This window comes from Anopheles cruzii, chromosome 3 (assembly GCF_943734635.1).
Source record: "Anopheles cruzii chromosome 3, idAnoCruzAS_RS32_06, whole genome shotgun sequence".
Lineage (NCBI taxonomy): Eukaryota > Metazoa > Arthropoda > Insecta > Diptera > Culicidae > Anopheles > Anopheles cruzii.
This window is the reverse complement of record NC_069145.1, coordinates 84,868,646-84,883,021: the sequence shown is the minus strand read 5'-3', so window position 1 is coordinate 84,883,021 and position 14,376 is coordinate 84,868,646. Positions and strand designations below refer to the sequence as shown.

At 51.1% G+C, this 14,376-nt stretch overlaps 1 protein-coding gene across 1 annotated transcript in view; it reads right to left on the bottom strand.

Annotated features, from left to right (window-relative positions):
- Positions 1–14,376, bottom strand: part of LOC128271184 (transcription factor hamlet-like) — an 88,439-nt gene that overhangs the window by 25,392 nt on the left and 48,671 nt on the right. The window contains exons 2-5 of the mRNA XM_053008627.1: positions 13,765–13,952; positions 13,512–13,682; positions 243–368; positions 9–117 (exon numbers count right to left, since the gene is read on the bottom strand). Of these exons, the coding sequence (XP_052864587.1) occupies positions 9–117; positions 243–368; positions 13,512–13,682; positions 13,765–13,952 (594 nt within the window). The remainder of the gene's footprint in view (positions 1–8; positions 118–242; positions 369–13,511; positions 13,683–13,764; positions 13,953–14,376) is intronic.

Below are 14,376 nucleotides of genomic sequence, written 5' to 3'. Positions count from 1 at the left end.
ACCAGAGCCGCCACGTTCGCTGCGCTCATCTTGACCGTCGCGCGGATGCAGAGGAACCTTCGGGCGCAACAGCAGCTCCCTTCCGGGGCTGATATCACATATCACTTCGTACCACAGCTGCAAGCAAAACAACAACACACAAAAAAAACAGAGACAACACGAAGTGCATTAATAATGTGAGCTTGCGAAGTGGGCTTCGCGAGATTCGACGAAGCTTCTACGGAGACACTTCAACGACTCACATGACCATCTTTGAGGAAATGATTCACATTCACTTCGGCCCCGCTCGACGTGCAGCGAATGTTTTTCATCCAATTCGTCGGCTCCAGTGTCGCATCGAGCCAACCGCGGACGTCCAGATCAATCACCTGAAAAAAGCGGACAAGAAAGATGCCAAATGTTAATTTTTCGAAACCCGACTATAGCGCCCCATGCGGCCGTTCCCGGAACTACCGCGCAAGCAAGTAGCCAAGACACACACCATCCGTTCCGGAAACTCAACTAGATCACCGGTTTTGGAATCGCGCATCAAAAATTATTTAAAAAATTAGTTAAATTTGAATTTATTATTAAATTATTTTAATTTAATTAAATGCATTCAATAGCATCGAATCGAATGAACCACTACATCGTCCGTAGAGAGTCGGGATTTGACGAAGCTAGCCAACACTTCCTCCGTGCAGGATGGCTTGAACCCAGATAGCGTTCGCGCATGTCTGTCGTGTCGTCACAACGCCTCATCCTTCCTTCCTTTCACTGACTCTGGCCACTCGGTATTCCCTCTTTTTCCTGCTTCCGTTTTTTCATCGCCGACAAACCTGAACTTGTACGGTGGTTGAAAACAGGAAAATGTCGAACGCCATTGTCCAATCACGAACCAGAATCGGACACCCTCCGGTCAACCGGGGCACATCACATGCTATCTCCTTTCACACTCGGACCATCCTTTTTGAACCAATCGTAAAAGAAATCGTCCTTTTGCGCCGATTGACACGTACGATTCCCAGCGTGTCCTCGGTCAGGCACCAAAATTGTTGGCACCTTTTGCTCGCCGATATCCGGCCGGCATCGGGTCCTGCGCGTTCCCCTTGGCTCGAAAGCAAATTAAAATTTAATTTTCGATGAAAACCAGGATTACAACACATCGACAGAGAGAGGAGAAGGATGAAAGGACAGGGTCCAGCCTTTGTCTTCGGTCCGACTGCAAGGCCGACGGGTAGCTCCAGGACACTCCGAGCGCCCCAGTAGAGCCTTGCGAACAGTTTTTGGAACTTTTACAACAACAAAAAAACCGATTGACCGACAAAGCGACACAGTCCGAGAGATTGACACATTTCGCCGAGACTATCCGGCAACTCGGACGGACTCGACATAATCGATAATCCTCGAGTGTGAAGAAACGGATCCTGATCCTTCCCCGAGAGGACACCCCGACCCCCGGTCGGCCATCCCGTCGAGTAGATTAGTGATCGGTAGCAGTGTAAGGCGCGCATTGTCTCACCCGCCTTGTTCGACACGGAAAGTCGACTCAGGGAGACGGGAAAAGATTAGCAAAACGCTCTCTTCGCTCGCACCACCTGAAGGAAGGACTTGTCCGAAGGAGGTCCGCCCGGGGTCACCCGGACGGAATGTGTAATCTAATTTTCATGAACAATCGACCGGGAAGGACCTTTCAAAAAAGGCTGGCCCATATTCACCGGAGTTGCGTGACCGGCCAGAAATCGAAGAGACCCGCCGCAGCAGCAGCAGCAGCAGGGCCGAATGTAGGACAAAACCACAGCATCGGCTGCGCTCCGGTTTTATCTGTACGCCAGCAATCGGCATTTCGGCACGTTCGAAAAGGCACACACACGATTATCTTCGGGTGCCCGCCCGTCCGTCGCCTCTTTCACAGATGTTTAAGAAATAATTATAATTTGAAGATGCGAAAGATACAACCCGCCGCGCCGTGGCCTCAAAACCCCGACCGAGCCGAGACGCACCGAGATCCACAAGAAAGATGATCTTCGTACGTGATATTGTAACAATAACCGACAGGCCCGTCGGTGGGACGTGAGCTATCATCGTCTGCCGGCCCACAGTGCGCTCTCGGGCGTTTAACGATCGGAACACGAACACCGACGAGCAAGATCGAAGACATTGTCCGGAGGACGCCAAGATGTCCGCCGGTCCCCGGGAGCTCATTATGCGGCGCGCCGGCCGGGAAGAAATGGGTCGATTCTTGCGTTTGCTGGCCGATCGCTTTTCCCGGTCCCCGGTGGCGGTTGCTCCAAATAGGCGTGACGGAATAAAACTGACGTTCGCTGAATTCATTAACAAAGACTCCGATCGTTCGTGTCCAGACCGTCGGAACTATACCCGAGGTTCTTCGGGATGCTCTCGAATCAGACTGATCTAACCGTTTATGAAATTTTGTCAACTTCACTCGATTAAATGCATCGCCTTGTCACTCTTTAGGGACCATCGGTCCTTCCCAAGCGCAGCCACGCGTAACCACTAGCGGTGGCTTATTGGATAACGATTTCATGAGTGCATCTTCAACAGGAAAGACAAGAAGGCAACCGCAGCGGTCCCCGGCCCAAACGTACGTTAGACTACGCCGGGCACTGCACCCGACTGCAGTCATGCGTGACGCAAAAAGGGTGCACAACGACCCGGCGCATCCTTCCGAGTGTGTGTGTGTATGTTGATCCTTTCCCGCCGCTGCGTGTGTGTTTGCCTCTGCCTCGAGAGCCGTCAAGAGTGTTTATTTAGGAAGCCACTTCATGGCAGATAATGACGGGCGCAACGGCATCCCCGGGGGTCCCGGGCAAACTGCTTGCCCCGGCAACAAGTCAAGCGCCTTCGTTGGTGGCGTCCTTGGCGTTGGTTTACCGTGTAAACAAGAGGTTCCACCTAGGTCCTTCCTTCCGGTTCGAGTTCCGTGCGTAACCCGCCAACGGGAAGCAAACGAATTTAACGCTTCATAAAAACGTGTTTTAAAATCTGTCGCGAAGCCATCGAAACCGTCAATAATTGGCGTCGTCTTGAGCTGGAAAGTTGGAAAATTTATTTCCATCCGAAGAAAATCGTGCCCAGTTGCAGGTCACGCTGACAGCTGGCTACAAACTAACGAACGAGCGGGGGGACACGCTAATCATCCGTTTAGTGGCAGCTTGTGACGGAACGGACCCGACTTCCGGTGAGCGACAAATCGCAGACAACCAGCGTTTCCTCTCGGGACCATATGCTAACAACGGCCGTTCCGTTGGTTGCCTGGAACAGGAAAATAATTGCTAGCAATTAATAGTTGTCCAGCAAATCTGGACGCCACGATGGTCATCGTTGGTCATCGCTCATGCTTCGTCGCAAAGATCCCCGTGAAGTACGGCAGGGTTCTGTCAATCAACCCAACCCATCAGTTATGGTGGGAAAATGGAAACGAACTATCACGCCTTGTTTGTGGTGTAAGCAGCTTCTGTAATCTAATTTTGTAAATTTGCATATCAAACCCCCAATAGCACCGGTAACTAGTGTTCCATTGTTGGCTTCTCCGCAACGGTGGACAGTGAGAGCTGTCAATCCGAAGCTGTCAATCGTCATCCGTTGCCTGCTTCGTCAACCGAAGTGAATCAATAATTATTCTGTTCCCATTGGGAGGTTGCGACACCATCGGCGGCCTCATCATTGGCGTCCTCTGCCAGTTTGTGGTTTGTGTTTTGTTTTTCCTGCTCTCCTGAGATAGGGCGCGACAGTATTAAAAATTCATATCGCTGTCCGGAATTACCGATCAGATGTGGTTCCCTGCCCGAACCGAACCGTTAAACGTCGAAGTTCGAGTGGCCGACAACGAGGAGACATCGGTCTGCCCCGTGTATCTCAAGAGTGCAGCGAGCGCCGGGAAGGTCAAACTGGGAAACGATTTCTATTTCCCCCGAAAGGACCCACCGATATGCTAATTTCCATTACCAAGCGAAAGGAAAACAGAGCCACCGCCGCTCACTCTTCCGATATGAACCCCGGGCAAGTGGCACCCCTCGTGGGCTGTGCGTCCCCGCGGGAACCCTGATTCCCTGATTGACTTCTCCACAGTTTATCACGCATCACGAGAACCCTTCGAGGAAATCGAGCACGAACCCCCGATTGTCCCGATTGCTGTGGGCCATCCGCCCACGTGCAAGCTGACGTGACCGTGCGCGGTCTTCCGAGCCGCCTCGGGCGACCGACCGCCGAGAGCACAGAGGGGAAAAACATATTTAAAAACACTCCAAGCGGTGGTAATTTAATCAAAATTGAGCAACACCACGGACCAACGGTACAGCCATGACACCCTCTTTGGCAGGGGATTTCGGGCTGAATGGAACTCTAATGGCTGCGGAATGACTCCCGGGGCTAAAGTGGGAAGCGACTTTATGATACGATACGCCCGATACGGGGCGGTGATTGAAACATATTTCCCACATTAGTCTCCGGGTCCGCCTCCGATAAGGCCAATCGGCGGACACAGTTGTTTGATAAATCTTTCCAAGGATACGCTTTGCTGGGCCGGGACAATCTGTTTGCACCGGGACAGTTTCCCGGAGGGAGAGCCGATCTTCCCTTTCGGCCGAGTAATTGATATCCAATCGAAGGATAATTTCTAAGGAATTTTGACCGGAAACCAGCGAAATAGATCTGGAAGACTGGATGAGTATAATTTGGTTGCATTTTTTCTTTGAAAAGTCATGATTTGGCACTAGGACCAGGTCACCGTGAGTTGCAGAAAGTGCGCTCCTGTGCCGGCTTTTCAACGTTAATTTTCCGTTTAATTTAACACCTTTGTAATGCCACAAACGGGTGGCCTCAGATCTCGTGGGACCAGCAGTAGGAGCATCTCCTTGAGCGGAATGGAATCGTTTCAGCGAACAAAACCCACCCCGGCCCCGGTCAAGGATCAAACAGTACGTGCGCCGAGAGAGGTGTCAATGGGCCAACACACACACCCCGATGATGGTGACAATTTGCAAAGCGAGCTAAGCCTTCCTTTACACACCGCCACTCGGCGTTCGGTGCCAATATCCGCCGGTCGGGAAGGGAACCAAAATAAGGACGCGCAAAGAAGACGCACCGAATGCACCCGTCCGTACGCAGGTAGACATGAATATTCATTTTTCTCCGTTTTCTCGAACGGTTTCGAATGCAAATGGAATTTAAAAATGGAAAACCGTAAAAAGGACACGGACACGAAAAGGACCGTTTTTCACAAAACTCAAGCTAAACGAAAAGGAGACCCATTTTTGGTCGACGCTTTTTTATCTGAGAAAATCGCCAGAAATTCGACCAGTGAATTCGACTGAAGAGAGACACTGATAGGCCCATCGGACAGGGTGGCTTCTCGGCCCCTGTTTCGCGCTGGCCAATCTCCGGCAAAGCCCTCGCTAACCCCTTTCTGCCGCTAACGCTAAGTGTCAATCATCAAATTCACACCATCCCTCGGAAAGCCCGGCCGGCCGACCGGGGAGGACAGAGACCTTATACCAGAATATGATACGTATCGGAACCCTCGAGGAGATAGATCGGCTCGGAAGCGGACCTACCGAAGTCCACCGTGTGGTGGCTTCCGAAAGTGGTGTGATCTGTTTTTCCGCTACAAATTGACGGTGGTTTCATGGTGACACCGCACGGGATCGGGGCCCCTTCGGTAGGCGACCGAACGGAGATAGCTGCGTAGTGTCCTTTTCTCACCCGTAGAGCGTCCAAGTCGAAGATCCAGCCCCTGCGCCAAGGGACAGCTCATTTACACCTGGGGATGAGTGACAAGCCCCGGGCGAGAGTGAAGCGAAAGAAAAGCCGAGAGGATGGCCAGACTGGGAAGTGGAATCCGAAACAGCAGCACCTTCGAATCGACCTTAAATCTCGTCAACCAATTTAATCTTCAGCTGTGCGTTAATCTGAGGTTCGGTTCCATTTTTTTTCCTGCGTTGGGAAAGCTACTATTTACGGGTGGCACCGTGCGTGCGGCTGCAGTTCGTGTTCGATTCCTCCGGTCCGGAGCCACCTTGACAACTCAATCGAAGACACAGTGAACGGATCGGGACCGGATTAGGCAGCTACGTCCTTTCCGCCCAGCCATTCGGAGCGGATTTTTGCACCGAAAAAGGATTCTTCGATCCGTTAGATCCATGGTTCGTTTTACCACCGAGATAGATCGGCCAATATTGGCGAAAAAAATGGCGCCAGCGACATTTATGAGGGCAAATTAGGGGGTTTTACTTATTTATTTGCTTGATTGAGCTGAAGACGTCATCCTTTTCCCATCCGTTAGCTGTAATAAATCGGGTTTTGGTTTCGGATTGCCACCGGGATGACGGGCTCACCGGGCACGACACTCTAAACGGCCGTCTTTGAAGGCCATTTCTTTTTTTTTTTTGCGCGGTTCAAGGACGTTTCAGTCTTTTAGACTTCGAAGAAACATTCGTTCTCCGTAAATCAAACAGTTTGTTCAAAGAAGAATGTTAGCCCCAGCGGGTCAGTGCTACAATTTACCCGAATGACCAGCCGTATTCAAAACCCGCCTTTAAGAAACGCCGGACACTTCGGAACTCAACGTTTCTCGCAGCATTATTTAATTAGGAAGAGTAAAATTCGTAAGAAATCAACCAAACAAATCAATTGATTGAATAAAGGGATTAATTTCAAACCACTTGTGTGCCGCTTTTCTTACTCAAACCACACACCCCGATCGAGGCGCCACAACCCGCTGACCCGTACCAATCAGCGAAGGCACCGAAAGTATCGCGTTACCGAGCGGCCAAACGGCCGCAAACGGAAGCCCGTTCGGGTGGCCAAACATAACGGCTCATCTGTCAATCAAACTGTTATCGTCGCGACGTGTCAGCTTCTGCGTGTAACCGTTAACGTTAGTGATTTATTAGGACCTTCGTGAGCTTCTGTCTTACGCATTCTTGGGACCCACTTGCTTCTACTTGTTTAACGTGCTGTGGTTCAGCAGCAAATGTATATTTTCTCGACCGTTAAACTCAAGCCGTACAATGTTGTGCCAACCCAACGGCGTCGGATGCATTTAAATTAAAGCGGAACGCGAGACCATTTTCGAAATAGTCCACCTCCTGGCGCCGGGATGATAATAAATGGCGTCACATTTTGAAGCAATTAACACATAAAAGCCAACCCAGCATATCAAGGCGCGTCATGCTGCTGCCGCTGCTGTGGCTGTGGCCGTTGCCGTTGCCATTGTCGATTTATTGAGGCGTAAATTATTTTTCATCCCTGTCAACAGCCATCCCGGTGCTGGTGGACCGAAAGTCAGGTTGTCAGGCGGCGAGGGGGCCAGAAAGCCAGAAAGCCGTCCACTGCCGGAGGGTGGCAGCGGCGGACTCGGAACTCATTAAAATTTTAGCACTGTGACAAAACTACACCGACACTCATGTGTTCCGTCCGTCGTTGGTGAAGGTCCCGCAATATCTACAAACCCTCAAAACCCCGGACCCCGGTGAGTTATGTCGTTCGGCTGTGCCGGGGAAAGTGCGGTCCAAACATAATTAATATTTCACATTACAACGAGCCAACTGCGGCCCGCAATCACCGATTGTCCATCACGCAGCCATCCCCAGGTGCAGCGAAGGGACAAACAGCTAGAACTTTGCCAGCCTTTGATGTTGCGCTGGCTGCGTTGCTCCGGCCCACAGATCAAGCCAGCCCCCGGGCGCTTCATCATTATTGCCAACCTTCTACCGTTGGGTACCAAGTACCCCGGCCCGCGGATCCGTAGGGTCCCCCCAAAAAGGGCTTCCACATAAATTTCCCCACAAAGTGCATAGCGAAAAACGAAACCAAAATCAATTCACAATAGAGACCTCCCAACTGGTTGGTTGGTGTGGCCAGCAAAAAAAAAACATCTCGCGCCATCGCGGTGACCTGGTGGGCGCAGGGTAATGGCGCGGGCCGTCCCGTCACCGAGTGCGGTTGGATGCACCCAGCATTTTAAGCATAAAATTTTAATCATAATTTTATTGCAACTTTTTAATTTTAATTTTCCACTCCACGGTGACTTTTTATTTCGCGTTCACCGGCGCGTTTAAACGGCGCGCAAAAAGGCGCGGAAAAAATTACATTGTTCATTTAACCCTAAAACGAAACGGCCACCGACCAGCAAGGCGCAGCGTTTTTTGCGTCTTTCCGTCTTAAATAATTTGTCAAAGCAGCGTTGCGTGCGGCCGCAAAAGTGTGTGCGTTTGTGGTTTGATGATGAATTATGCTGGGCGCGGAAAATCAACCACGCCAGGCACGCCGCGGCAACCGCAAAATACGTCCGTCCGCGGAACTATTTTCCAGGTGAATGCCGATGGATGCACAGCCCGAGGGGCACCGGGTAGTTAAGCTCTGTGTGTGTGTAATTTATGCTCATTTTCGCAGTTGGCCGCAGCAAAAAAACTCTCCGCCATTCGCGTTGCCATAAAAAAGGACTCTTCTCAACGATTCGCTCGGTAGTGAACAATAATTTTTAGGTTGATTTTAAACTATTTGCTTCAAAACACTTTTCAAACAATTCGAATAGGTTGTGAGTAGTTCAAAAAGAAGCAAACATGACCCCAAACAAGACCACAAGGTGTCCTCTTATTTGCTGCTGCTCCACCCTGCGGTGACTAAGTGATACATCCGGACTGCCCGCCAACGAGGAACAAGACAAACGGCCAGGACCCACAACCCAGGACCACTAGACTCGAGCGCCAAAAACGCAAATGTTGCTGACACGTCGTATCCTTCTTTCCGCCAAAAACCACCAAACGCCATTTGGCTACCGAAGACAACGAAGGACACTGTGCTGTGCCCGTGGTTCCTTCTTGCCGGTCGGTCGCACAGACCACCGGCAGCACTGACCGTTACGTTACCGCTGGGCCCCGTAATGGGGCCGAAAGATACTTTTCTTTTTTCACCAAATGGACACCGTCAAGCCGCCGCCCATGAAACCCCCTAAAAAGGAAAGGGCCCAAAAACCCTAGCCGACCGGCCAAGTATCTTAATAAATGTGTTTGTGTCATGTTGCGGTGATAGCGACCAGGGGCCTGGTGTGTCTTGATTTTCTATCCTTCCGGGCGGGCGCCACCGACCGGACGTCGAAATGTCCGTTTAGGACCGGCGGAGTTTTTGCTGGTCTGCCCTACACCCCACCGACCGGGAAAAACCTCAACCTGACGAAAGTTCGCCCGCTTTAGGGGACCTGCGGGTTGGCGAAAGAAATTTATTACATTATTACACAACTTTCACCGTCGACCGCTTGCGATGCGAAAGGAGTCCAAGACAGGGCAGGGCCGAACAGGGCTTGCGTGTTTCGGTCCCGGTGTCTTACCCTAGTTTGGGCCCGCTAGAGAGATATGATGGCTTCATCCCTTTGCCGGTTCGGTGGGTTCGACGTTCTCTGGTTCGTCGTGCAACATATTTTCGTCCCTCACTGTCATTCTAATATTCTTGGCCGATTGCCCGGTTGGCAAGCTGTTCCCCGCAGGAGCCAAAGACGCAACGCCTGGGCCGAGTTCTCGCCCTCTTCACTATCATTCCCCGGGGCCGATTATCCTCGGCGACTTGTTACGCCGTCGCGCTGCTGTCGGGGAGGTCAAGTGCGTGCGACTGACGCGGCTGGATATTGCTTTATGATTTATCGTTTATTGCTTTTTATGGGTGTATGTGAGTGACCCAAGCTCACCGGTCCGCTTCCTGTTCGGTGGAAAATTTAGCCGACCACCACCCTCTCTGAGGTTAATTGCTGCCCATTTACTTCTTGTGTCTGCCGTGATTATCCCCCCTCGTTACATAGAGCGCTGCTGTCCACCAGCTTATCACTCCAGGTCCTTTTTTTTGCTTGTTTCTGGCTACCCAGAAATGACTTCCTGGCAAGTGCAAGTTTGTGCCATATCATCCACCCAACCAACGACTGCAAAGTTGACCATCGTAAAAATTGGACCGATGTGTGTCACAGAAAAAAAAGGAAAATCGCACACGGTGCCGTAATTCTAACCAGACGGTGCTGATCAATAAATCTGAGTGCCGGCAAGTTGTAAACATGGTGCGCAGGGCATAAAACAGTGTTTTATGTCATCGCAGTGCTTTTACAACATCTTCTTTAGAGGTGCTTTTTCTCGAAACGCTCCAAAGAACTGAGTGTTTTTTCTCCCCTATAGGGGGTCCAGGATCATAAAACCGGGACCACATTAAACAATTGTTCTTTAATATTTCCCATAAGACCTTCAATTCTGCATCGTTATCTGCAACATATCACGCCATGGGTGATTAGATCATCTCTAGCTTTCGCTCAGACCATCCGGATTTTTTCTGGCACTTCCGAACCATCCCAGAAAGGAACCCACTGAAGCGGATCAGACCGGGAAACATAAATCATAAATCTCATACGCGAGCAATCAGAAACAGCACACACGGCCGACGATGTTCCGGGCAGCCTCTATCACTCTCTCGCTCTCTCTGGCCGACAAATAAATGATTAAGCAATAATAATAATAACAGTTGTAATCGCGTGTGCCGGCTCATGCCAGGATCTGCATGACGGCCGGCATCTTGCGGGCTTCGGTTGATTTATCCGAAACTTTTTACGCACGATTACACCGGAAAACGATTCACCGCAGTCGCCGCTGTCGGTGGTGGATGATGACGCCGGAATGTGCACATTGCCACTCCCGTGCCGTCCCGGGGGGTGGCCAACGTTCAATAATTGATTTGATAATCGAACCTCGCCACGTGAAAGGGTGCGTCGGCGGACGAAACTGTTTGGCGGACTGAATCATGTGCGTCAAGCAGGTGCGAGCAGCAGACAGTCGGCATGCAATCGGTGGCCATCGCGCCATCAGGTGGATCCCCGTGAAGAAGAAAACGGAAAGCCCACCGTGCCTACTCCATCAACCCACCGAACCTTGCTGTCGCCAGGAAATCAATCTTCCTGCCCGGACGATGACGATGATCTCCGGAATGGATTGTCGCGCACACGCCAAAACAGCAACATCATAATCAACCGAACCCCGGCCACCGCTGACGCCATCAATAAAAACCCATTTGAAGACGCGTTGACAATCTTATCCATCCGAGTAAATCGAGGGCCGTATGCATTCGATAACCGAAATGAGCAACGGTATGGCAATCGTGGTCGGGCGACCGTGCGCCATGGTATTTCGATTGTTTGTTGTGACACAATCGTTTATCGGAACTGTCACACGAAAAAAGAAAAAAAGAACAGGCAAACCATCAATAGTACGCGGTCAGTCCATCATACCGTCGAGATACTCCGGACAATCGTGGTCCCGGTCCCCCGGAATCGCGGCCCTCAGCGGGTCGGGAATCCCTCGAGGGCTTAAGCGGAATTAGATGAAGATCGATAGCAATCTCCGGCAGAAGCTCGATGTCCATTCGGACCATCAATCACCGTATCATCATCACCTGGGTGTGGAAAGTCGCCGCTCCGGTTACGCTGCCCCGATACGGTAATACTGCGGCGGTGCTGAAAGGAAGGAAGAAGCTTCCACAAAAATCACCTCCAACAATGGACAAAAGCCCATCGGAGCACTCGAACGAACATGCGCTATTGCTCCGGAACGGCGCAATGGCTCTTATCGTTCCGTGAGTCACTTTGATTGTCAACCCAAAATCCAATTTCCGTCGCTCGATGTTCGGCCCGTGCCGTGCCACGGAACTACTTCCGGAGGTCCATAATTAACGGACGGACGGAAGCTGCGCAGCCGGCAAGATGAGCACCAGGAGCAGCGTGCAAAAATTACCAACCTTCAACGACACATTCAGGGTACCGCAAAGACACCTTGACGGCAGGACCCAAGCGCTACCTGAGGTTGACATTCATGGATGGATGCGTCAAAGGTACCCCTCCAAACGGTGCTTTAATTTGCTATCTTCAGCTGATTGCCGTTGGCTGCAAATTGGGATCACCACCGTGCATGACGTCCTTTCATGGCTCGGTTTGCGCAAAAAGTGCGCAATTTGACAAGGTGGTTATTAATGATGCAACTTTCGATGGGTTCAGCGATGCCGTTGCATGAGGCAGCATATTTCCGCAACCATCGAAATAATCTGTCCGAAGCCGAGATCGATTCGTTCTTCACACTTTCGATCACCGAAGAAAGTTGATCACTGGAACACGGTTATTGTGACAATTAACAAGGGAGCAATTAAGGCGCACCTTTCATTTTCCGGAAGCATCTTCAAGCAGTTGGTTGCGTCACCGCGAATCGAATTGCATTTAGCTGCCCTCGAAAAGTACTATAGTTAGAAAATGGCAACAGTTGTGCGCACTATCGAGGGCAATTTATTCATTCCAAGTAAAACGTGAAAATCTGTTGCACAAACAAACCTATCAGACTCCTTTTTACTAACCAATACAAGGACGATCGTATTTGCTCCGTTTGGGTGCCCATTCGTAATACGAGCGGTAAACACGCGGAAGTTCCAAATTTGGGAAAACCACGACCATAAACGATACCCAACCCAAATGAGCAACGTGCTGCGCTGTGGTACGAGCCCATTACAACATTATCTTTCGAAATGAGAACAGATTCGTTGCCGGCCGCATCGGCGACAGCCAAATGGTCGAACGGTAAACACTGTAGCCCACTGTTTTATTTGGCACCCGTTTTTGGCAATCAACAACCGCCACCGGCCGCAACATAATCCGGAGTAGGGACAGAAAAAAGGGCAACGCAAAAATCATAATCCTTCGCGTTCGTGGTGTGCGCGTTTCACACCGATTTCGGTGACCGAATTTGCCAGGTCGGGTAGAAAAGCGCAAACGAATAAGGACGTTGCTGTTAGTGACTCTATTAGGAGATAAAAAGCAACAATCATCGTTGATTGTTGATTGCCGTGAAAATTCCCATCCCGAACAACGCGGTGGCCACGGTGCGGTGTCAATTTTCCGCAAACACGCCTCCATGTTCCGGACCCGGTTCCGGATGGTTGCCGCTGAATTCAATATAAGTTTCCGCAGCGACAGAAAAATGGGAGATCAAAGTTATTACGGCACCACGGGAGGCGCCCGTGCGCAGGAGCGAGCGAGCGGGGGCAGCCCTCGCCGATAAGCGAGCAAATAGAAACAGAAAGAACGGGCAACATAACACGATCATTAGTGTACCGCAAACACCCGTCTCCGCTGAGGCTTGTAATCCGCAAACTCAGCAAAACGCAGCCGCAGCACAAAGGAGTTATGGCCGTTAAACAGATTTGCCGCTTTTGGAAAGTAATTGTCGCGTTCGCAGCGGAGACACCCGACAAAAATTGTGAAGCAATCGGCACATGTCAGACATCTTAAGGAACTCACTTAGCTACAGAGGAAACGTGCAACGTATTGGAGAGGATACTATCTTAATGATGCGTTAACGGTTCCAGTCACTGCAGTCGTTGACTAGAAATTGGAAATCTATCTTCCAGTCGGCACTCCAGAACGTCTAACGACCCGGAACAGCGGGTCATGTGGCACACACGCGTGATTTCGTTTGATCGTGTTTCAGCCCGCAACTTACCTCCCAGGCGTACCGCCGATCGATCGGGTCCCGAACCAGCTTCCCAACGAACGGACCGTACTGGGTCCCTTTCGGGATGGTTTTGAGCGCCACCACGGACCCCGTCTGCACGTCCAGGTCCGGCGGTGGGCGCTGGAGTCGAGCCATCTGCAGCAGGAACTGTTCCGCGCTCTGTAGCTACAAAATAGAAAGAGAGAGGTTTAGGAAAATGCGGCCAGGAATTGGAAGGTGTTGCCACCGAATACTGCCGCACCTTTAGTCGTTCGCGGACATCATCCTCCGTGGGCAGCAGGTGGTGGTGGTGGAGCGCCGACGGGAGGCTAAGCTCTGGCGGACCGTGCTCGTGATGCTTGCTCATCGGTATCACCTGCAGTCCGGGAGGCACTTCGAGTTTCGCTGGAAGTCCACGGGATGCGGCCACTGAGTCGTCGCCACTGATGCCTGGAACGGGTAGCACAGAACCGTAGCCGGCTGAATAAGGGATTGCAGCAACAAACGCCTCAAGACGATGGACTTTCGGGACGAAACCATTCCACTCGACACAATCGTGCCACTTGACTCATTACTGAGATTTCTAACCCCAAAGCGAAGATGAACGGATTTGATGTGTGATGACTTCATCCAGTGGATTCGTTAGAAGGCGCTTTCAACCCCAATACGCTTAGCGTTATTAGACAGCGCAATAATGTTTAATACTTTATGCTCTTTCTGCCCCGAACATGAATTCCCCCCAGTTCTTCGTGTGTGAAGATCACTTGCCTTTCGATCCACGTTCTCCTGGCAGGCAGAAGGGGATCAGAATCAAGGCCGGAGACTATCCGTAGTTCCAAGCCGTAAGACGTTCTCAAAATTTTACTATCGCCCC